The 25,170-nt window shown below is 39.0% G+C and overlaps 1 protein-coding gene across 4 annotated transcripts in view; it reads left to right on the plus strand.

The window, feature by feature from the left end:
- The window catches only part of LOC126175598 (C-terminal-binding protein), a 209,071-nt gene extending 184,221 nt beyond the window's left edge, over positions 1-24,850 (plus strand). For 3 of the 4 annotated variants that reach the window (XM_049922469.1, XM_049922470.1, XM_049922471.1), the window contains exon 9: positions 23,196-24,850. In XM_049922469.1, the coding sequence (XP_049778426.1) occupies positions 23,196-23,261 (66 nt within the window). In that variant the 3' untranslated portion in view covers positions 23,262-24,850. Of the gene's footprint in view, positions 1-21,734; positions 21,798-23,195 lie in introns of all 4 variants that reach the window. The other variant, XM_049922472.1, reaches the window with a different exon arrangement.
- The last annotated feature ends 320 nt before the right edge of the window (positions 24,851-25,170 follow it).

Consider the following 25,170-nt stretch of genomic DNA (forward strand, 5'->3'; position numbering starts at 1 on the left):
AGACATTGTCAGCTCTGAAGAATGTGCCAAACAGTTTTGAGGAGATAGTCTCCGATTTCATCAGGCTAAGTGTACCAGTGCATTGGTCTGGTTAGGTTGAAGTGATGTTCTAGCGTATGTTGGATATTCTGCTCATGAGTATCCTGGTCTGCTTAATCAAACTACTGTGCTATAGTTAAATTGATGGCATCCCTTAGAGAATACTGTCCTTTTTCTTCTTCTTCTTCTTCTTCTTCTTCTGCTCCAACGTAGTAATCAGTTGGAGTTAGAATGGTCTTTAGTCAGTGTAAATAGTGTTACTAGAGAAGAGGCCAAAGCTCTATTACCACAGTCAGTTTTGCTTAAAACTTTTGGACTTTTCTAGTCAAGGGATTAAGGCCTTGACCTCTTTGAAATCATTTCATAAAGACACTCTGTAGCATTTTAGTTTTACTTTTAAGCTGTTTTGTAGGTGTCTTGACCTTCATCTTCAGCATTGAATCGTAAGTGCCCTTTGACACTATTAGGTACTTCTTCATCTTTGCGTTCCTGGACCACGTGTTTGTAATGTGAAGCTCAAGTTTTTGCCTGATACAGATCTACAGGGTGACAAGTTGTCTATCTTTTCCTCGCAGTATATTTATTAAATATTGTGTGTGTTTTTCTGGTTAACAGGTTTAATCTCATGTTTTTGTAAGTGTAAATTCAGGTAGTCTGTAGTGGAGTTTTCATTTCTTCTGAAGAGCCAGCTACGTAGCTCATTTAGGTGTTGGTGTCCATTGGTGACACACCAAGAAGGTAGCAAGTTGCATATCTAGGATTGTGCATGCTGTGTGCGGATGCAGGAGGAGCTGGCAGCAGACTCAGCTGTGCACGGACTCGTCTTGATAGGTCAGGGGTGCACTACACAAAGGAAGCAGCTACTTTAGTTGTAGAGTACTTGTGGAGTGTACAGAAGGGTTTTTTAGGCTAGGGAGTAGTTTGAGATACTCAGATGAACACTTGCCAGTCGATACTCGGAGAGGGAAGTTAGACCACTTTAAGAGTATAGGTACTTACACTGTCAGAATTTTATCAGTAAACTGTCAAGCTAGTGGGACTGAAGTTTCCGAATTTTTACCCTCCAGGAAAGTTCTCGTACACAAATTATTCTCAGGACTGAGAGCTGGCTGAAATCAGAAGAGGAAAGCTGTGAGAGATTTAGGGAGTAATGGAATGTTTATTGGAAAGACAGATTAGATGGGGAGTTTCCATTGGAGTGGAGAATAATGTGTGACAGCGAAGTTACCTGGTTGCATATAGCAGGTGTAGGTGAAAGCAGGCTAATTGTGGGATGTTTTTATCAGCCACCTGATTCTGCTGTGACAGTTGTAGAGTCATTCAAAGAATGTCTGTGGCCAGTAGCACATAAATACCCACATCATGCATTACTAGTTTGAGCTGACTTAAACCTAGCACGTATAGACTGGGATATTTAACGGATTCTTTGCAGGGGGGCTATGGACAGACAAGTCACAGAAAGTACTTCTGAACACAGTTTTCTGAAAACTTTCTTGAGCAGCTTGCTCGGCAGCCTACATGCAATGGAAATATTTTACAACTTGTAGCTAGAAATAGACAGAACCTTATGGAAACTTCATAGCAACTATGGTTACAAAGGCTAATAAATAAGTTAAGAAGGATAGGGGAGTGTTACTGCTAGAAAGAGCAGATAATCAGTTGTTGGCATCTCACTTAGACAGTGAATTGGCATCACTTAGTTCCAGTAAGATGGATTTAGAGGTATTATGGGCAAAGTTTAAGCAGATTGTAAATTGTGGTGTGGAGAATAATGTGCCTAGTAAGTGGATTAAGGATTAAAAAGACCCACCATGATTAGAAAATGTTGAGGAAGCAGAGGCTGGTGCACACTCAGTTTAAAAGAGAAGGTGCAAATAATGACAAGCAATTATTAGTAGATATTTTTGTGTCTGTGAAAAGATCTATACACAAAGCATGCAACTTCTACCACAGTCATATCTTAGCAAAAGTTCTGTCAGAGAAGCCAAGAAAATGCTGATCATATGTAAAATCAAATATGGCGTTTCAGTCTTCGATCGTTACTCTTTATTTTGACGTAGTGGAAATAAAGAATAGCGATCGAAGACCGAAAACGCCATATTTTATTTATTGAACGATCGCGGAATTCCCATTGAGACAATCATGTCTAGTTTTGATAAATATGTAAAATCATTAAGCGGGTCCAACACTTCTATCCAGTGCCATGTTGACCAGTCACGTGTGGCAGCTGAAGATTGCACAACGAAAGCCGAAGTTTTAAATTTCGCGTTCAACAAATCGTTCACGCATGAGAACTACACAAACTTAACTGTCATATGACCATTTGACAGACTCCCGTATGGATGGCATAGTAATAAGCATACTTGGTGTAGGGAAGCAATTAAAAGATTGATAAAGCAGATAAGCCACCTAATCTGAATGGAACTCAAATTCGCTTTTACAAAGAGTAATCTGCGGCTTTGGCCCCCTTAACTAGCGGAAATTCACAGTGAATCTCTCACCCTCCGCAGAGTTTCAATCAACTGGAAAAAGGTGCCGGTGACTCCTGTACACAAGAAGGGTCAAAAACGGACCCACAGAATTACAGACCAGCATCCCTAACTTCATTTTGCTGCACAACATATTCTCAGTTCGAATATTATAAATTTTCTTGAAACCGAGAAGTATGTCCGGGATTATTTATTTATTTATTTATTTATTATTTTTTTTTTTTTCCGCGTGGTTTGGGAAAGCATCTCGTGCAAAACTTGGCTTGCCTGTTTCTCACATGATTTACTGTGAACTATGTGTGAAGGACAACAGGCTAGATTCCTTATTTCTAGATTTCTGGAAAGCATTTGATACAGTGCCCCTTTGCAGGCTATTAAAGGAGGTACGACAGTATAAAATAGGTTCACATATATGTGAGTAGCTCGATGAATTCTGAAGTTACAGAACCCAGTGTGTTGTTCTTGACGGAGAAAGTTCATGTGAAACAAGGGTATCATCAGTACTGCCCCGGGTGAGTGTGATAGAACTGCTAGTATTCTTTATATTCATAAATTATTTGGCGGAGAGGGTGAAGAGCAATCTGCAGTTGTTTGCTGCTGATGCTGTGATGTACAGTAGGGTGTCAAAGAGTAGTGACTGTCAGAGGATACAAGATGACTTACACAAGATTTCTAGGTGTGATGAGTGGCAGCTAGCTCTAAATGAAGAAAAATGTAAGTTAATGTGGATGAGTACGAAAAACAAAACGCATAATGTTCAGATACAGCATTAGTAGTAGCCTGCTTAACACAGTCACATCGTTTAAATATGTGCCGTAATGTTACAAAGCGATATGAAATAGAATGAGCATGTGGGGTTTGTGGTAGGAAATGTGAATGGTCAACTTCCGTTTATTGGCAGAATTCTAGGAAAGTGTGGTTCATCTGTAAAGGAGACGGTGTATAGGACCTTTGAGTGCTGCTCAAGTGTTTGGAATCCGTACCAGGTCAGATTAAACGGCGACATCAAAGCATCGGAGGCGGGCTGCTGAATTCATTACTGGTAGGTTTAAACAATATGTAAGTGTTACGGAGATGCTTCAGTAACTCAAATGGTAATCCCTGGGATGAGGCAACATTCTTTTCAAAGAACACTGCTGAGAAAACATAGAGAACCAGCATTTGATGCTGACTGCAGAACAATTAAGTTACCTCCAACATACACTGCGTGTAAGGAGCACAGAGATAAGCTATTAGAAATTAGGGCTCATACAGTGACATGTAGGCAGTTGTTTTCCCCCTCAGTATATTTACGAATGGAATGGGAAAGGAAATGACTCGTAGTGGTATTGGTACCCTGTAATATCGATTGTGGAGTATCACTGTAGATGTAGAAAGGAAGAAAACGTAATTTTAATGTCCAAACACCTGCCACAACAGAACTATGGACTAGTTCCTTTCAAAGGTAATCACCACATACGCAAACACATTTATCCCACTGGGAGACATGACAATCAGTTCCTGTTTCCATTGATTTTCACACCTTTGGTGACCCTAAGAAAGATGTGCGTGACGTCAGTTTCATTCGGACGAAGTAGTGCAACGGTGGGTGCGATTGTTGATCCTCAAGTGGCCAACCCCATTCCACGAACCATGAATTGATCATTGTCTTGCATTGGGATAATTTTCTATATGCTGATTGCTTTTCAGTGGAACCATTCCATGGTTACGTTATGGCACGTGTTCATTTGATTGCACCTTACATTTAACTTTGATGTTAGCAAATGTACATGTGTGCAGAAGACTTAACCAACTTCATTCAGTATTAATATGGAGCCAGTTAACTTAGCAATTCTTGATATAGTTCACATTAATGAGTGTTTCATGAAACCTAATGCTTGACTGTCATGATACACCACCACTTAAATTGTGATTGTTGACCTGCTTTCATTTGTCAAGACTTAAATGTTCCTTCTTTCAGCAAAACGGAATTGCATCTTCTTGAAAAAAGGTGTACAGTCACTAAATAATGGGATATCCAGTATTACGTAAATGATGACTTGCTGCTCACCATAAAGAAGATATGTTCAGTTGCAGACAGGCACAACGAAGAGGCTGCAACACTGAGTTTTTGGCTAAATTCTTCTTCAGAAAAGGGAAAGCACAAACATTCACACAAGCAAGCACCTCACATGCACAAGTGGCCACTGCCTACAACCAGAATGAAACTGTCACATTAAATGAATGTAGCAATCTGGAGTGGAGTGGGGAAGGGGAAGACATAGCAGGGTACTGGTGGGGAGGGGAGTCTGTGTTGTATAGTGTAGCATGCAGGGATGAGATGGCTGGACAAGGCTACCAGGCACAGTATGTGGAGGTTGTAGGGGTGGGAGGGAATGGGGAAGAATGGGAGTGCAAAAGGAGAGGAGCAGAGATGAGGTAAAATTTGGTGTGTGCACTGGCAGTGTGTGATGCCCCATGAGGTTAGGGGATGCAAATTAGGTAGTGGTTACAGGACAAGGAGCAGTAGGTTACAATAGGTGAGGCTGTGATAATTTTGGGAATGGAGAATGCATTTTCAGGCCAACTCCCATCTGCACAGTTCAGTAAAGCAAGTGGTAGACAGAAGAATCCAGTTTGCCATGCTCAGAACATATTTCTGCTCTCAAAATTATCCTGGTCTCAACTGACAGTAACCTACTGTTGCCACATCCTCCAACCAACGGTTTATGCCCCCCTCAGTCCTGTCGTCTTCTCCTAATGTCTCACAATGTAGTCTCCTCTCCCAAAATTATCCCAGCCTTCAAGTGTGGAAACCAGCTGTTCCTTGTCTTGTAACCACCTCCCAATTCGCATCCCCTCACCCTCATTGTGTGCCACTCTCTACCAATGCACCCAACAATCTTCTGTTCTCTTCTCTCTTTCTGTTCTCTCTTTCTGTTCTCTCTTTCTGTTCTCTCTTTCTCTTCTCTCTTTCTCTTCTCTCTTTCTGTTCTCTCTTTCTGTTCTCTCTTTCTCTTCTCTCTTTCTGTTCTCTTCTCTCTTTCTGTTCTCTTCTCTCTTTCTGTTCTCTTCTCTCTTTCTGTTCTCTTCTCTCTTTCTGTTCTCTTCTCTCTTTCTGTTCTCTTCTCTCTTTCTGTTCTCTTCTCTCTTTCTGTTCTCTTCTCTCTTTCTGTTCTCTTCTCTCTTTCTGTTCTCTTCTCTCTTTCTGTTCTCTTCTCTCTTTCTGTTCTCTTCTCTCTTTCTGTTCTCTTCTCTCTTTCTGTTCTCTTCTCTCTTTCTGTTCTCTTCTCTCTTTCTGTTCTCTTCTCTCTTTCTGTTCTCTTCTCTCTTTCTGTTCTCTTCTCTCTTTCTGTTCTCTTCTCTCTTTCTGTTCTCTTCTCTCTTTCTGTTCTCTTCTCTCTTTCTCTTCTCTTCTCTCTTTCTCTTCTCTTCTCTCTTTCTCTTCTCTTCTCTCTTTCTCTTCTCTTCTCTCTTTCTCTTCTCTTCTCTCTTTCTCTTCTCTTCTCTCTTTCTCTTCTCTTCTCTCTTTCTCTTCTCTTCTCTCTTTCTCTTCTCTCTTTCTCTTTCTCTTCTCTCTTTCTCTTTCTCTTCTCTCTTTCTCTTTCTCTTCTCTCTTTCTCTTTCTCTTCTCTCTTTCTCTTTCTCTTCTCTCTTTCTCTTTCTCTTCTCTCTTTCTCTTTCTCTTCTCTCTTTCTCTTTCTCTTCTCTCTTTCTCTTTCTCTTCTCTCTTTCTCTTTCTCTTCTCTCTTTCTCTTTCTCTTCTCTCTTTCTCTTTCTCTTCTCTCTTTCTCTTTCTCTTCTCTCTTTCTCTTTCTCTTCTCTTTTTCTCTTTCTCTTCTCTTCTTCTCTTTCTCTTCTCTTCTTCTCTTTCTCTTCTCTTCTTCTCTTTCTCTTCTCTTCTTCTCTTTCTCTTCTCTTCTTCTCTTTCTCTTCTCTTCTTCTCTTTCTCTTCTCTTCTTCTCTTTCTCTTCTCTTTTCTTCTCTTCTTCTCTTCTCTTTTCTTCTCTTCTCTTCTTCTCTTCTCTTTTCTTCTCTTCTCTTCTTCTCTTCTCTTCTTCTCTTCTCTTCTTCTCTTCTCTTCTTCTCTTCTCTTCTTCTCTTCTCTTCTTCTCTTCTCTTCTTCTCTTCTCTTCTTCTCTTCTCTTCTTCTCTTCTCTTCTTCTCTTCTCTCTTTCTGTTCTCTTCTCTTCCTCCTCTTCTTTTGCACTCCCATTCCTCCCCCCTCCCCCCTACAACCTCCCAACACCGTGCCTGGCAGCTGTGTCCAGCAGCCATCTCGACCCTGCATGCTCCACTAGACAGCACTAACTTCTCCCCTCAGGCCCCACCTGTACCCTGCTATTCCTCCCCTTCTCCTTCCCCATCCCAATCTGGATTGTTGCTTTCATTCTACTGTAGAGTCGCATTGTGGTTGGAGTGACTGAAGACAGCGGTCACATGTACACGAGGTATGCTTGCTTGTGTAATTGTGCGGGTGCTTTCTTTTCTAAAAAAGGCTTTGGCTTAAAGCTCAATGTGTAACAGTATTTTAATTGTGCCTATCTACAACTACATGTGCCATCTTTATGGTGAACAGCAATCTATCCTTGGCACAATATTGTTGTATAGTCATTGTAGGCCATGTTTGTGAAGGTACTCTATAGTTATCAGTTGAGATTGAATGGTGAGGCTTCCCCATTTTTGATCAAATGGGGAATGAAATGTTGTGCAGCAGTGGCACTTACAAAGGGCCCATATTGACATTCTTGACATCTTTTAGTCACTTTACTGATTTCTATTCACAAAGTAATAAGAATACAGTGAAAGTAGTTTGATGGAAGAGGGCAGAAACTGCAAGATTTTAGTATTCGTCTCAACAGTGTTTTCTCTTGGGAGTCATCATTATTTTTGTTAAGATATTGAAGAGTTAGGCATGATATATGTGGGAAGTTTTATGGTCTTGTGTGATTTTTGTTTTCATTCTTCTTTGTGTCAGAAGCCAAATGCTGTCATGCTTGGATGAAGGCATTCCACTAGTTAAAACCACACTTACATTCTGCTGATGATACTGCTCAGTGTTAATGGTGTGCAGTGATGGGTTTCTGATTCATATTGCATTAGTTCATTGAGAATGAGTCAGAACTGTTCACTGAATAAAACTGACAGTTTCTGTTCACTGCTCCACCTCATATTCACTGTACAATAGGCTGGATAGTTCTAGGCGCATGGGAGCAGGACAATCTTGAGCTGTTGAAATATTTGACTATAGACTGTGCATTGAGATCACACCACCATCTGGAGAGCAGGATGTCAGATGATGTCTCCTCAGACTGTTGTTCCATATAGCTCAGGATAGCCATCGATGTGACTTGGCATTGGTACAGTCTCAGACTCATCATCCTCATCACTCTCACATTGTTTCAGGGTATTAACGATGCCAATTGTAGAAGAGGCTGTAACTTCCAATTGTTAGGCTGATTTTAACAGTTTCTGTGGTTTCTGCCTTTTCACAGACTGGCAACCTGTCCTCTTTGTCAAAATCTTCAGTTTCTGTGTTTGGCCTACTTCACTGTAAAATTTTTCTCCATGACTTATAAATTGTATCCTGATTTTCTCTCGCTCCAAGATTTACTGATCCAGTACACAATGTCCTTCATAGTTACTCTCCTTAAAGCTTGTACCATGCTTCCATGACTCCCTAATGCGCGGTTGGTGGCAATTGCCGATGATACTTCTTCTTCAGGAAACGGAAACAATGTGTGAATCCCATCACGCAACTGCTTTTAACACTTGGCTGTGAGGATGCATTATCTGTTGTCAAAGTAGCTTTGCGTGGCAATCCCTTTGCTTTTAACACTTTAAGTTCCAAACCTGTAAAATTTACGGACCTAGGATCACGCAAAAATCACCAGACCCGTAAAATTTGTAATCATGCCTCGGCGAGGTTTATCAGACACAAAAATTGCGTATTTGATTAATGATAGAGGCACTCTGGATCATGTAGAGTGTAATTCTGACGATTCTGAATAAAATGGTGTGTTTGAAGGTATGTGTTCCCGAGTTTTCAATGGCATATCACTACTCGTAATTGTGCAGTACACACATTTCTGCTGAACATGTCTTCTGTGAGATATATATGTAGTTACATATCATGTGATATTCCTTTTAGAGGGCAAGATCAACGACGGCTTGTCTTCAGATGCACACGAGAATAATGTTAAGGGTGTTACTTCAAATCCAGCAGCTGTGCCGTATCCAAAAGATGTTAAGTGGACTGAATTGGTCACCTATCAACCTCTGCCTGTCAACACTATATCCAGGCAGATTCTAGTGAATATTGATGACTCAAGTTCTGTACTGGATTGCAGTAAAGTGTTCCTAACTGACAGTGACGTAAAGGAACTCGAGATACAAATTTGTATGCATCACAGACAATCCAGAAGAAAAGAGGAGGAAATAACATGAAGCCTAATTCAGTTTTGATTTCCTGGAAGCCAGTGACTACAGGTGAGATGAGGTGTTTCTTGGGTATGCTTTTCCACATGAGTATTTCAAGAAAGCCAAAAATTGTGGACCACTGGAGCACTAATCCTGTTCCTATTTTAAACTTCTGTCCCCAAGTTAAGAGTTGTTTGCGTTTTACTCAGATACTGTCGTGCTTGCATCTTGTTCACAATTCTAAAAAGAAAAAACCAGGTGAAGATGGATTTCACCAACTTTATAAAGTTTTACCTTCTTATAAGAATTTGGAGGAGCGATGTATCTAGGCATATCGTCTTTCAGAAAAACTGACAATTGATGAAGGAATATGCCCATTTCGCGGTCGTGTGAGCTTCCATGTTTACATGCAAAATACGCCTCATAAGTATGGACTGAACGTTTATGCTGTTGATGAGGCCAGTAGTGGCTATGTTGTAAACTATGAAGTTTATGGTGGTAAGCATATTGTTGACAATTCATCATATGCTGTTGTATTGTGATTGTCGTCTGACGGTGGCTTGGTGAATAAAGGTGATACTGTGTATTTAGACATTTTATTCCAGTCCAGAGCATTTTCAACGACTGGCTATCAAAGGTACTGGAGCTGTTGGTACTGTGAACAAATGTAGGAAAGGATTACTTAAAGATTTAGTATCTACTAAGCTGAGAAAAGATAAAACATCTTTTCGGTGTAAATGTATTAGCAATGAAGTGGAAGGATAAGAGGGATGTGTACACATTGTTTACAAGGCATCAGGCCACATTTGGTATGCATACTAAGAAAAATGGGTCTGTAGTAATGAAACCAATTCAGGTACTGTATTACAATCTGAATAAAATTGGAGTGGATATTGGAGACCAGTGCCTGCAGTACAACCCATTCCAGCACAGAACTGTGAAATGGTGGCGAAAATTATTTTTCCATCTGCTGCTGATGGGTGTATCAAATGCTTTTGGCTATACAATGCAGTGCACGACAAGAAACTCGCAATAACATACTTCATAACAGTGCTTGCAGCTCAGCTTGTTGAAGATGACACATCTGAAGTCACACAAAGGAAAGAAGGAACGAAGTCATACAAAGGAATGAAGTGTAGGTCGGCTAACAAGAGACATTTTTTGTAGCACATACCTCCAACTACGAAGAAATATGCTGTTCGCGTGTGTCGTGTGCAGTGCCAGGAGCAAGAAAGAGGATGGCAAAACTTCTCGCAAAGAGACACGGTACGAATGTGAACGGTGTAGTGTTTCACTGTGCCTGGAACCTTGCTTCAAAATTTTCCACACTAAAAAACAATGATTCTGTGTGAAATTTGTATGCAATTATTGTAGACTGGTAGAAAGATGTTACGCAGTGCCACAATATTAGTTAAAAATAAATAACAACTGCATTCTCTTATCCGTATGACTTCTCTAAGTTCTTAAAAACATCTATGTGATTTCTATAACTGTACCTTAAAGCTGAGAAGACAAGAAAAGAAGAGAAAAGAAGCTTTCGAAATGTGGTGCTACAGAAGAATGATGAAGATTAGATGGGTAGATCACATAACTAATGAGGAGGTACTGAATAGAATTAGGGAGAAGAGAAATTTGTGGCACAACTAGAGTGAAAGAAGGGATCAGTTGGTAGGACATGTTCTGAGGCATCAAGGGATCACCAATTTAGTATTGGAGGGCAGCGTGGAGAGTAAAAATCGTAGAGGGAGACCAAGAGATGAATACACTAAGCAGATTCAGAAGGATGTAGGTTGCAGTAGGTACTGGGAGATGAAAAAGCTTGCACAGTATTGCGTAGCATGGAGAGCGGAATGGACTGGAGACAACAACCACCACCACCTTAACGCTGTGCATTCCAAAGTAGTTTCTTCTGCACAGAATTAAAGCAGAAAAGTGCAGCTTCAGAATGGTACCAGATTCGCCACAATCGAAAAAGTGGATTTGATGCAGTGATTTTTTTAAATATTGGCAAAATTGCCTGGTTTCTAGGGGCAGGTACATAAAATAGGCCTGGTACAGAGAGTGTTAAAAACATCTTGCCCTCCAATATAAATGAGAGTTCAAAGACCAGATCTTGAAGATTTCCTGGTACAAACAGACATTATTTTGACACATGTAGATAACCAGTAGAGCTGATAATAGACTTCCCAATCACAGCCAGTGTGTTTGTGTTGTGGTAGCCAGTTGCATTTTAGCTGCCATAACTGTGAGCAATTCCTTACATTTTTTGTACCCAGGAGCAAGTATTTTTTCATAAGAAGAAAGTGCTTTTCCTAACGACGTTTTGAAATTTAAATCGGTTTTGTCACTATTGTGAGTTTGTTCAGTACATAAATTTTCTTCTTCTTCTTCTTCTTCTTCTTTTTTTTTGCCCCCCCATATATCGTATTCCATTTGCTAGGTAGTGCATACTAGTTACAAAAAGTGTCAACATCAGCCTGCAGCTGGTTTCTAAAAGAAAAGAAAGCAAGGCTTTCTTCAGCAAGAAGTGGCAAGAAATTTGAGGCCCCTGCTGTCTTCGTTGTGTAAACCACATTAACAGCTTCTCACTTTTTCTTTGAGACTCTGACTTCTGTATAGTTTTTTGGTTAAGAGATTCTACGGTTCATTTCTTTGAAGACAACTTTTCCATTTATAAGTTGGTTTCTTTGCCAGATGTCAAAAGTAACTTTGCCAACACCATATCAGAGAGCAAGATTTTCATTGTTCTTCTTTTGTCATGTTGTTGCAATGCTTCTAACTTAACATTAAAAGGCACAAATTTCCTTTTATTTGTTATAGCTCTCACTTTTAGAAGTTGTAAAATAAAACACAGTGAACAAAGAAAACAAAACAACACCATACTTCACTGACAGTGGCAAACCTAAAACACCACTTTTGACAAAATGTTTGCTTGTGTGAACAATTAAAATCTAGGGGTAGCGTATGCCTAGTTTCATTTACACAGACACAATGAAGGGAAGTGAGTGGTTCAATAGGCTTGGATTCATGGGAAGCTTGTATTTCTGAGACTCAAAATATCAAGATTGTACTGTATTAAATTGGAAGCATACTACAGTGATACAAGCCACTTTCCAAATTACACTGAGGAATACATGGGCACACACTGGAGAATGTGTTTTTGTTGTTTCACAGGATACACATTTCCTCTTACTGCAGAGAAGTGGTCAACTTCATGTTCAGTTGTCATATTAAGTCTAAATGGCATGTTCATTAAGATCAGGTTAAACTTTTTATTCCATAGGATGATGGTAAGGAGATAATAAAGGATTGAAGTTTATCAGTTTCAGGTTCTGTGGTTCATTTGTATGACTGATCATGATGATGACGTGGAATGAGGCATTTAATATTCATATTATCCATTCATACGTAAATTACCTCGAGCAGTTAAACAAAAAACCGGCTCGTGGAGATAACACCTTGGACCTACTGATAACAAACAGACCCGAAGAACTTTTCGACTCTATATGTGCAGAACAGGGAATCAGTGATCATAAGGCCGTTGCAGCATCCCTGAATATGGAAGTTAATAGGAATATAAAAAAAGGGAGGAAGGTTTATCTGTTTAGCAAGAGTAATAGAAGGCGGATTTCAGACTACCTAACAGATCAAAACGAAAATTTCTGTTCAGACACTGACAATGTTGAGTGTTTATGGAAAAAGTTCAAGGCAATCGTAAAATGCGTTTTAGACAGGTACATGCCGAGTAAAACTGTGAGGGACGGGAAAAACCCACCGTGGTACAACGACGACGTTAGGAAACTACTGCGAAAGCAAAGAGAGCTTCACTCCAAGTTTAAACGCAGCCAAAACCTCTCACACAAACAGAAGCTAAACGATGTCAAGGTTAGCGTAAGGAGGGCTATGCGTGAAGCGTTCGGTGAATTCGAAAGTAAAATTCTATGTACCGACTTGACAGAAAATCCTAGGAAGTTCTGGTCTTACGTTAAATCAGTAAGTGGCTCGAAACAGCATGTCCAGACACTCCGGGATGATGATGGCATTGAAACAGAGGATGACAAGCGTAAAGCTGAAATACTAAACACCTTTTTCCAAAGCTGTTTCACAGAGGAAGACCGCACTGCAGTTCCTTCTATAAATCCTCGCACAAAGGAAAAAATGGCTGACATCGAAATAAGTGTCCAAGGAATAGAAAAGCAACTGGAATCACTCAACAGAGGAAAGTCCACTGGACCTGACGGGATACCAATTCGATTCTACACATAATACGCGAAAGAACTTGCCCCCCTTCTAACAGCCGTGTACCGCAAGTCTCTAGAGGAACAGAAGGTTCCAAATGATTGGAAAAGAGCACAGGTAGCCCCAGTCTTCAAGAAGGGTCGTCAAGCATATGCACAAAACTATAGACCTATATCTCTGACGTCGATCTGTTGTAGAATTTTAGAACATGTTTTTTGCTCGAGTATCATGTCGTTTTTGGAAACTCAGAATCTACTATGTAGGAATCAACATGGATTCCGGAAACAGCGATCGTGTGAGACCCAACTCGCTTTATTTGTTCATGAGACCCAGAAAATATTAGATACAGGCTCCCAGGTAGATGCTATTTTTCTTGACTTCCGGAAGGCGTTCGATACAGTTCCGCACTGTCGCCTGATAAACAAAGTAATAGCCTACGGAATATCAGACCAGCTGTGTGGCTGGATTGAAGAGTTTTTAGCAAACAGAACACAGCATGTTGTTACCAATGGAGAGACGTCTACAGACGTTAAAGTAACCTGTGGTGTGCCACAGGGGAGTGTTATGGGACCATTGCTTTTCACAATATATATAAATGACCTAGTAGATAGTGTCGGAAGTTCCATGCGGCTTTTCGCAGATGATGCTGTAGTATACAGAGAAGTTGCAGCATTAGAAAATTGTAGCGAAATGCAGGAAGATCTGCAGCGGATAGGCGCTTGGTGCAGGGAGTGGCAACTGACCCTTAACATAGACAAATGTAATGTATTGCGAATACATAGAAAGAAGGATCCTTTATTGTATGATTATATGATAGCGGAACAAACACTGGTAGCAGTTACTTCTGTAAAATATCTGGGAGTATGCGTGCGGAACGATTTGAAGTGGAATGATCATATAAAATTAATTGTTGGTAAGGCGGGTACCAGGTTGAGATTCATTGGGAGAGTCCTTAGAAAATGTAGTCCATCAACAAAGGAGGTGGCTTACAAAACACTCGTTTGACCTATACTTGAGTATTGCTCATCAGTGTGGGATCCGTACCAGATCGGGTTGACGGAGGAGATAGAGAAGATCCAAAGAAGAGCGGCGCATTTCGTCACAGGGTTATTTGGTAACCGTGATAGCGTTACGGAGATGTTTAACAAACTCAAGTGGCAGACTCTGCAAGAGAGGCGCTCTGCATCGCGGTGTAGTTTGCTCGCCAGGTTTCGAGAGGGCGCGTTTCTGGATGAGGTATTGAATATATTGCTTCCCCCTACTTATATCTCCCGAGGAGATCACGAATGTAAAATTAGAGAGATTAGAGCGCGCACGGAGGCTTTCAGACAGTCGTTCTTCCTGCGAACCATACGCGACTGGAACAGGAAAGGGAGGTAATGACAGTGGCACGTGAAGTGCCCTCCGCCACACACCGTTGGGTGGCTTGCGGAGTATAAATGTAGATGTAGGTGTAGAATAACACTACATGCTAATCTTCCTCTTCTTGTTCTTGCACAATGCATATTTACAAGAAGATGCATAAAATTGTTCCTTCCTCTGCTCATATGTTGAATGTTACCATGATTGTCATCGATGTGGAAAAAGTAGAAAACGCGATATTTTCATTTAAGAGGTAATATTGAACTTTTCACAAATGCGTAAATGTGTATTCACGTAAGTGCACAAGAGAATCCTGTTAATTTGTAGGCTATTGTAGCAGCATATTGTCAAAAGAAAGTAGTAGAAAATTCATTACATTGCTGTAACAAAGATGCATAGAACTCGTATTGTATGTAACAATCACTTTATTTGTTATAAGTAATACATACATTAATACACAATGGTGAAGGAAATGACCAACAATAAATCCTTTAAGTTGTTCTTCACTCGACAAATAATTTCTATTCCACTTTTTTGGACTGTTAAACTTCAGCTTGGCTTGATGAGTTACCCAAACGTGATCCAGTAGGACATCATGGGAGGGCCATAAATGAACTAAGCCAGCCTTTTTTTTATTTTTTATAACACCTATATGTAACTATTCCATTGTGAATAAAGATTTGTTTAGGTGTCCTGCAGTACTGTTGTAAGCTCCTCACAAATTTATCATCAAGTTGAAATCTTAAAAATGATGTTCTGTAATCTCTTTTACTTGCTTGTCTGCGTATTGCGTACATACACGGGAAGGAAACATCTTCAGTGTTCTGAACTGCATATGGTGTGTCTTCAGAGATAAACATGTACATAAATAATTTCTTAACTGCTCTTTCTACAACTATACTTGGTTTTATTGTTGTTGCAATATTTGTATCAACTGCAAACAAAACTAATTTGGCATGTGATAATGTTACTAATGAAATTTTAATATAGCAAGAAAAAGTAAGGGCTTTACAAAAAGCCTTCTGTGACCACATACATTTAGTATCCAGTTCGACGACTGATGACGACTTAATAGAGCACTTGTCTCTATTGACAGCCTTTGTTTCCATTCAGGGATAAGATCAGCATTACCTTTTCTCATTTTATAATACACCAGAATACTTTAAATTTTCGTAAAAGGATGATGTGATTTACACGGATAACATAATATACCATTAGCCTGTAATTTATTGTCTGATGTGAATTGCATACATTCTTGTTGTATGTGTGCATACCCTTCTCAGTATAGGAAATACAAACACAGATTTTTTTTGCCTATATATTATTTGTGGTTCGATTGTTAAAAAGCTCGTGTGTATTGCCAATTCTCAAACTTTGTGCAAACACCAAATGCCTGGGAAGGGAGTTCTAAAATCTAGTCAGGAAGACCATTGGTGCAAAGTTGCTTAATCTTTCAGTTGCATAACACTGTTGAAAACTTTTCCATTTGAAGTTCCGTAGTGGGACTGTTCAGTAATTGTAGATGTGGAAAACACCTATGATCCGGCTATCGTACATAGTGGGAATAGCACTGTTGAAACTTGTGTGTCACAATATTTTGAATGCACTATTCACTCTTTCTTCTGTATTAGAATTTCTAGCAGCTCATTTTTTCAAGTGCTTTGGACTTGATGCAGCTTTTACTTTTTGAAGTTACACCTAATTTATATGAAAGAATATGTGAGGGGTTAACGACAGGTAAGTTGGTATGTTGTAATAAAACTGGAATGTCTGCAACACCACCTGCGAAGTGTTACGAAACAGTGATGTAGCAACAGGAACCCATTGTTAAAATTTAAATTTTTAGCATGTCTGCTGAGAAATTAGAGTAGCTCACATTAGTTAATACATATTTCTACAAGGTTCTAATGTTTAATGACATGAACCACTTGTATGGCAAGTATATATGTTCTGTGTTATAAGACTTTCTACTGATATTTGGCATTTTAGGAGCATCTTAGACAAGTGGAGTGCAGGATGTTATACAGTGAAACATTCCTAGAAATTGGTTGTTCGCTGTTAGTGCATAATGGGGATGAATAGGTGGTGTCAGTACCTATACCCATTATATTTCCTCCATCATTGATTGTCCTGCATTTCGTTTGTGTGCGTGCGCGTGTGTGTGTGTGTGTGTGTGTGTGTGTGTGTGTGTGTGTGTGTGTGTGTACTAGATGACTGTTATAACAGTAAATGCATAGTGTCTTATTATTTTGAAATCTTAAACTTTGATTGGAAGTACGTTTTCCACCTTGTTGGAATCTTGTATTTCTCAATTAGACCAACCCTGTTGGTTAAAATATTGACAGAATAGTTCGTAAAGGTAAGAAATATACTGGGTCATTAGTTGGGGTGCTTTGGAAGAAATGTTGATATACTGGCAATTGCCGTTGCAGGTGCAACTCAATCTTAAGGTTCTGATTCAGTGTTCCACAGGTATGAGCTGGGTTGTTGTTCGTATTGATTCAGTAGTAATTAATGGGGCACCATACAGTATTCACCAGTTAAATAAATAAATAAAAGTATGTTGACTTCATCCATACATTATTCTAAACCCTTCATCTCATTACCCACGCATGCTTTCCTGCAACTGAAATATTGTATGGCAGAAAACTGAAGTCTCTACCAGCTTTCATGAACAAACTGTTTTGATTACCTATGAATCTTTTAGTTTACTTTATATTCATAGTACAATGTGTACAGTACCACTGGTACTTTCTGAGGCACATCACTCTGATAATGAACTCCTCATTCAGGAAGGTGTCACCTCATATTCTGGTTTGCCAGTTTGGATAGAGTTCAATAGATATTAGTTGGCAAGTAGTGGCCAATTCTGTTACATCCTCCATCCCAACCTGTATCCTGTCCCCCTGCCCCTGTCCCCTCCCTCCCCTCCCCTCAACTTCTCGCCTCACAACATAAAAGATGTTACAAATAATTGAACATGCCACTCCCAACATTGCTTTCATTTATTGAAATGCAATAAGGTGCTGGCAATTTAATATTCCACAAGTCATGCATTTAAAAATGTCATTTTGATTATTCATGTTCTGCTAGCTATTATTATTTAAATACAGCATAATCAGTTGTAAGGAATTTGAAAAGCAATCATTCAGAAATGAATATTAAAATTACTGTTGTGCTTCCCTGCGTAAAGGTTTTGAAAACATGGTTGCCTGTTAACTCTTTTAATGTTTTGTTACTCTTAAACTCAAATAAATCAATGTTGTTTAGTTTAAATCTCTGTTTTGTGCATCAGTGACTATAAAATCAACACTTCCCTCAAGAAAAGAAATTGAAAGTGAAATATTGTGTCTGACCATAACATTATAAACCCAACAATATGTGGAAATGTGCAGATTGTTAGGCCATTGATCAGTTTTCTGTAGATGACAAAATAGATAATACCAGCTGCCCATACACAATAGACATTGCCTGTAGATTAAATGAGATGATAGTGAGCTTAGAGAAAATGTTTCATGACGTCAACATGTCTGAGTTGGTATTCGACATATTTCACACCCCCCCCCCCCCCTCTCTCTCTCTCTCTCTCTCTCTCTCTCTCTCTCTGTGTGTGTGTGTGTGTGTGTGTGTGTGTGTGTGTGTGTGTGTGTGTGTGTGTGTGTGTGTGTGTATTTTACACAACACCACAGACACATGGGCATTCACAAATTTTAATGCACAATTCTGAAAGAGTAGTGTTTGCTACTTACGTCACATGTAAAAGGGTTCAGAAGAATGTACACACACTGTGATATTCAATATTACTAGAACATAATGAGATGCCATTAAAATTCTTGCATGCGGAGGTTATTTTTTTGTGTTAAGAGACCCCCATTAGCAACCAAACAATGTCGATGCCACTGTACTGTTGAGTGAACTACAGTTGCCAGTGTCATAGCTGTACAGGATGCCTCGATGGTTTCTTGTAGCTTGTTCAGTGTAGCTGGCTGCTGTTGATGGACTTTATTTTCTAATTTAAACAAATCTAATTTTTCAAGCTACCACATGTTAGAAGTCAAGAGGTGTAAGGTCTGGAGACGGTGGTCGGTACTCAACAGCTCCTGTTAGACATACCCATTGTCCAGGTAGCTTTTCATCCAAGCAGGCTCTGACATCTCTGTGGTCGTAAGGTAGAGTGCCATCTGTTTTTAAACAAAGTCTTTCATTTCCAAACACCTCTCGGATGGCAGGAAAAATCGCAGTTCACAGCAAATGAAGATACACCTCGCCAGTTACAGTACCTTCAACAGAGCATGGGCCAGTCAAGCCACGTTATGGCAGACCACACACCACACAACACATTAACACCCAGTAGATTAACATGTTTGTCCATGCAAGTGTGAGGATTTCTAGGAGCCCAGTCCTCATAGTTGTGGAAGTTTACAGTTTGAATTGTGCTTTGTCAGACCAGATAACAATCCCTGCAAACCATTCATCCTCACGAAACATGCCCTAAAACCTCTCACAGTTCTCCATCCTTCGATCCAGCTCATCCTCATTCATAGCATGCAGTGATCTTGGAATGTTCACTTCCCACGTCTCAGCCTTCAGAATTCGTCGTATGCTCGTTCGGCTTACCCTGCTTTCATGTCAACCCTGCTTCATAGATTTTTTAGGTGACCTAGTGAAATGTTTCAACACAGCTGTGCTGGAAGCTAGACTGATATTTTTTCATCGGTCAGACCTTTATTTATGCACATCTGGAACAGTAACGTTTACTTCAAATTTATACCAATTATGATAAATTGTTCTCCATGTTCGTGGTATAGTTCTATACACATTACACCACTGCCATTATACCTTCATCGTGTTTTTGTATTTCCAGTACCATTTCAATACGGCCTTACGTTGCTCAAATGACAGTCTTACTGTATTCATTAATGCGCTGTCATCTGCTGGAAAGCGAACACTCAGATGTGTTGAGAAGACAATGGGCTACGCTACCAAGCAAAACTGCAGCACTGTATCGTTTTGTTCCAAAGATATTAACTATCAGAGTGTGTCTGCATTTTTCTGGACCCCTCTATATGTTATTGTGACCCATCTGTGGGTTGGGGGGATCTTGGTAAATGTGAACTACCTCCTCTGGACCAATCAGTCGCTAGCATGATATGGAGAACATAAAGGATTTATGATTGAAACTTAAAAAATGCTCTCTCTTTTACTGCAACTTACTGCTTATTTCATTGTCCTTCTAGGCTAGGTTGACATTCAAAAGTTCCAAATCGGAAACCATTCTGGTGAGGGTCAGTTACTTTAGAATAGTGGGTTAGAGTGTTAAACGGTGTCACAGGTAGGCCTGTTAGTGTCAGAACCTCGGTGCAGTGAATTTTGACTTTTCCAATCTCCGCAACATTCAGTCTATAGGCATACAATTGCTGTGGGACTCTCGCACCATACCATAAGGAGAATTTTTCAAACAGAATAGTAGTTCCACCATCCGTACAAAATAGTGAGAACGCAAGAACTCAGTGAAAGATATTGGGACAGTCGCACAGCTCGTTGTGAGACTATCATAGAAGTCATTTCAACTGACAGCAGTCTGCTGGCTAGTGGTAAAGCACACTTTTATCTGTCGGGCTATGCCAGCAAACAAAATTTTCGGTACTGGACCACAACCAATCCTCTCTACATTGTTCAGTGCCCACCACAGCGATCATGTTCGTGTTTGATGTGCTGTCACTGGTTTCAGAATTGCAAGCTCATACTTCTAAGAAGACAGAACTGCGATGGTAACATCTGATCGTTCCATACAACTGCTACGCACCTTCCTGCAGCAGACACTCATTGACCTAGAGAATCCTGCTGTGTGATTAAAACAAGATGGTTCTGCTGCACACCCAGCCAAGGCATTCATAGGCCTCCTAGGTGATGTTCAGTTGGCAACCCATTCCCTCAATCTTCCCTCCTGTTATTTCTTTCTGTGGGGATACTTCAATGTGCATGTCTCTTGTCGTAAGCTGTGAACCCCACATGACCTGGAAGCTGCCATCCATCATGAAATTGGGGTAGTATCACAAGACATGACCAAGAGGGTCATGTTGAACTTACAAAGTGACTTCAAATGTGAGTAGAAAAGGAGGGTCATTGTCTGGATGATAAGATTTTCGAATTAGTGTGTATGTGATGTAAATGGTAGACACTACCCTTTCAAATTGTGCATTAAATTTGTGAATGTCGTTTTGCATTTTTTTGTTATCTATTTTTTAAGTTCTGGAATTATTTCTACTACACCCTGTATGTCAAGGCACTATTTACTACTGAAATGGAAAATAAAACTTGTGTATTACACAGTAAAGTTTGAATGCTACACAGCTTACCCTCCCACAACTTCTTAAACATTGTCAACTTCACAAAATATAAACTCCTTGGCTCTACTACTTACAGCAGCACAGCATGTGATACTCCTTGCTGTTCATTGATAATTCTTGTTGGGTGGAGGACATTTCAAGGGTTAAATATGTAAGTTTCATACTCCATCTGATTGTCATAACATGTGGCGGAACTGTATATATACACTTTATAATTTGTCTGTAAAAAGTGTCTTTGAGTATTATGCAAGAAACCTAACAATGCTTTACCAATACAGCAGTAATATCATACAAATCTTTTTATGCTTTTATTTCCTAGGCGTGTTACCACACGCGCCCACACACACTCACTCTCACACACACACACACACACACACACACACACACACACACACACACACACACACACACACTTGTTGACCTAATTAACAGTATTTTAGGTTTTTCTATCAATTGAAAACAATAAAATGTTGTTCATTGAGGTAGGTGCAGTTGTGAGGAAGGTAATCAGTTCCTCAGTCGTTGGAACCATTAAGTATTTTCCATAAGTAGGATATCTTTCATTTTGTAGCAATTCTCATATGAAATTTATGTTAATAACTCTATCCATCATCATAGTTTCGCATATATGCAACTAAACGTAATTCTTCACTGCCTTATTTCATAACATAGATACCATACTGACCAGTTGTGTGGCAACTATCTACCACATATCTTGGCTTTTATTAATACTGGAGTGTTGTAATGGGATTAAGAGCCTTAACTTTGCCAAATTGTATGCAAATCAGAAATATCTGACAAAATTATCTGGCCAAACCATCTCCCATGAAATTGAAGCAAGTTTCTCCATTTACAGTTCCATCAAAAAAATGAGGACCGATGATAACGTAACAAATCGCTTCCCACAAGCACACTCTTGGTAAGTTGAAACCATTTTTGATTGTCACATGGGGGTCTCCTCACACCAGTGTACTTGATTTTAGTTTTATGTGGCTGTGGGGTTTAAGTACTGAGGTATGGGGAATGGGAATTAACTTGGAAAGAAAGGGATTCCTCAATAAATTTCTTTTTGCACCTTTGATAGTGACTGTGGAGTCTTAACCTTTAGATGGCTGTTCTTGTGATAGTGTCAATTGTGTTTTGATACTTGAGTAGAATGTTTGCTCTTTGTTTTCATCCACACATGTATCATGCCCTTCTCTCCATTCAAAACTTGTGTGTCTCAATTTATTGAAACCACACCTCGTGAAGATTTCAGAGTTCTGGGAATAGTTGGTAATGGTTTACACGTTTTTCCTCTACCAGCTCTGATGTCATTGCCCTGAAGGCAGTACAGTGTGTGACTAACAATTGCATTGAAAACAGTGGGTTTCAGAATAAATGGTGGTGCTGTCATAAAATTGGTTAAGTCGTACATTGTTCTTCGAACACACATCACTACATATTGCTTTATATACACTTACATACAAAACTTAATGTTTGAACTTAATATGTTTTAATGTACCTTTTTCCTGATGTATTACATGTGTTTTGATAGTGAAGTGCACTATTAACAATAGGGAATGGGGTGGTACGACATTGCATGGAAACAAAATTGTACTTCAGTGCATTGTCGATACATTATCATGTATTTTGTTGTTCGTCATGTTTCTTAATAATAATAATAATAATAATAATAATAATAATAATAATGTATTTTGAAGAAGTATCTTACCTGTATCAGTTTTTCTCTTCCATTAGCCCACAGGCATACAAGTGAAAGTCAGTTGGATGATTGTTTTATTGTTCATGCCGAAAGAATTGTGATTCTACACACAGTAGTTGTCAGTAGTTTTGCTTTTACGAAATGAGTGCTGTAAGACAAGACTTTCATGCACATTTGGACTTCCTGTCAAGTTTTAGTTATTCCAAAAGTTTTTTTAAATCCATCTAAACTTCAACAGAGACTAAACTGTTCCAAACCGATCAATTTCAGATGGGTATGTCATTAAGGAATAGATATTGCTACTTGTCTTCATATATGACAGTTTGAGAATATTATAGACCCAGAGACTGGGGAACTAAAAGACAGATTTAGCTGAGAGCCTGTTTTCTGTTTGCGTAATGGGAGATTATGTTAAGATGTATATCTAAAATTGTGTGTGTGTGTGTGTGTGTGTGTGTGTGTGTGTGTGTGTGTGTGTGTTCCGAATGTCAGAGCACACAAAAGATTTAATGCATTTGAAATATAAAGTGTTACATAATTACTTGTTATATTTGTGTTTATTTTTTCTTGACTCAGCACTTGTTGTTCAGTGAATTCACTTTTTCTTTCCAGCCTCTGAATACACCAGACCCATCTAACCACCATTCGCAGAAGCCAGAGCCGTCAGAAGTGCATTAACAGGGTACACCCTGAAAATGCTCCCACAGGCCCAGTAAAGGAGAAACTTATCCTACGAGGAGGAAAAAATTCATGTCTTTGTTGATTTTTGTAATTGAATGTTTAAGGAAAAACCAGAAGTTAACGATTTTTCCCATCTCCTGCACAATATCGCCTTCAGAAGAATGAAGAGTTTCCAGGAGCCATATTAACATTCACATCTTCATATCTACTGGTGATACAGCATGTTCTTTATTCTGAGTGTGTGTGAGTGGAAGAAACTGGTGAACCAAAAGTGGCCAGACTTTTGATCTGTGACTTGTAGGAAAGGGTTGAATGTTAGACATACAGATGTAGCCCTGGTGTTCCTCCATTTTCTGCTACCTGGGTGTTCCAGCACTGGAAAACTTAAATAAGTTCGCATTTTCTACATAAGGAATACAACACAGTATTGTTTCTGCAGTTTCAGATATTAAATCTGTAAATCATTCTAATTGTTTGTCGTGTTTGGACAGTGCAATTTGATATATGTACAAATTGCGATGTCTGTGTTGGACAGTGATAAAGAGGCATTCTGACACATCACTTAGTGTAAAATTAAGATGAGAAGTTCTCTGAGAAATAGTAGTAAGAGTGATAAGATAGAAATAATTGATTTTTATTGTAATAATTCATTTTTAGTTCTAAATGAACAACATTCATTTTGAGGAGACACATTTTTTAATGATTTGAAGAAATTGTTCTTGAGATGCTCCACTTCATCTACTTTCTGTTAAATAAGAATGAAGACATGCTTATTCAGCATTGCCTCCATGAAGCATTATTATCGAAGACAGATGCAGTAGCATGGCAATTGGAACCAAAAGTGTAAAGATTTTCTCATGTATGTATAGTTTCTGCATTTATATTTGCAAATGTACATTTTGTTCTTCTCACATTTGTGTTGTCAGGTAATAAAATGATGCATCTGTTTTTGATAACTGTTCACACATCAGCTGCTGTTGAGTAAAAGGCAACACTATACTTCTCATGGTTTCAGTGTTCGAGTGTTTATAAAAAATAGTCTAGGTCTCTCAATAATGTTTGTTAAATACTTTTGACGAATTCTGTGGTGTAGAGAACCAAATTTATTACCAAAATGCTGAAATAAGGATTTTATTGCATGTGGAAACTGTGCAATACTGCTTTTGTTCATTTGGATATTGGTAAAAAGTACATGAATTTTTAGAATACAGTTTTTTTGTTTTGTTTTAAGATAGATCAGTTGTGAATCATATTAAACCATTTCTGAAACCCCACATTTAAAAGTTGTGCATGTGTATACTGTGAAAAATTCAGAAATGCTGTTTAGTTCCAATTTGTGAAATTACCAGATTTTGAATAGTGCCACTTAAGTATTGAAGAGTTGTCACTAAATGAGCTGTCATTTGTTTTTGTAGCCATCATAAAAAGTAAATATCAGTCGAATGAAATAACTCTTCAGATAAAATTCATTTCAGTCTAATTTTAGTGCCCAAGTAGTAATAAATATGGGGTTTCACAACTGTAGCAATTTTAGTGACATTTTTGTATCACTTATATGCCCAAATATAATTAACTTTATTTCTAAATCTTAAGGTTGTTTTTTTAATCATTGGTCCCAGTTTTTGTTGTTGTTGTCCTGTTTACAGTGTTGCTAACTTACATTTGTCTGCCTTGTTACCTTGAGTTTTTGCAACACAAATTGTATGTCACTTGTTACACTGTAGGTATACACTTAGAACTGGGGAAAGAGAACTTTTGTGAGCTATAAGAAATTGCTTACAAATCGAGAGATGCAGAAATTAATGACACTTCTCCATTCTTGTTACTCACCTTTTACCAACAGTTGTAGATACTGTTAAATACTATTCTCAGTTGAAAGATAGTCCACTCTACAATGCCCAAAATT

Source organism: Schistocerca cancellata, chromosome 3, assembly GCF_023864275.1.
Source record: "Schistocerca cancellata isolate TAMUIC-IGC-003103 chromosome 3, iqSchCanc2.1, whole genome shotgun sequence".
NCBI classification, from domain to species: domain Eukaryota; kingdom Metazoa; phylum Arthropoda; class Insecta; order Orthoptera; family Acrididae; genus Schistocerca; species Schistocerca cancellata.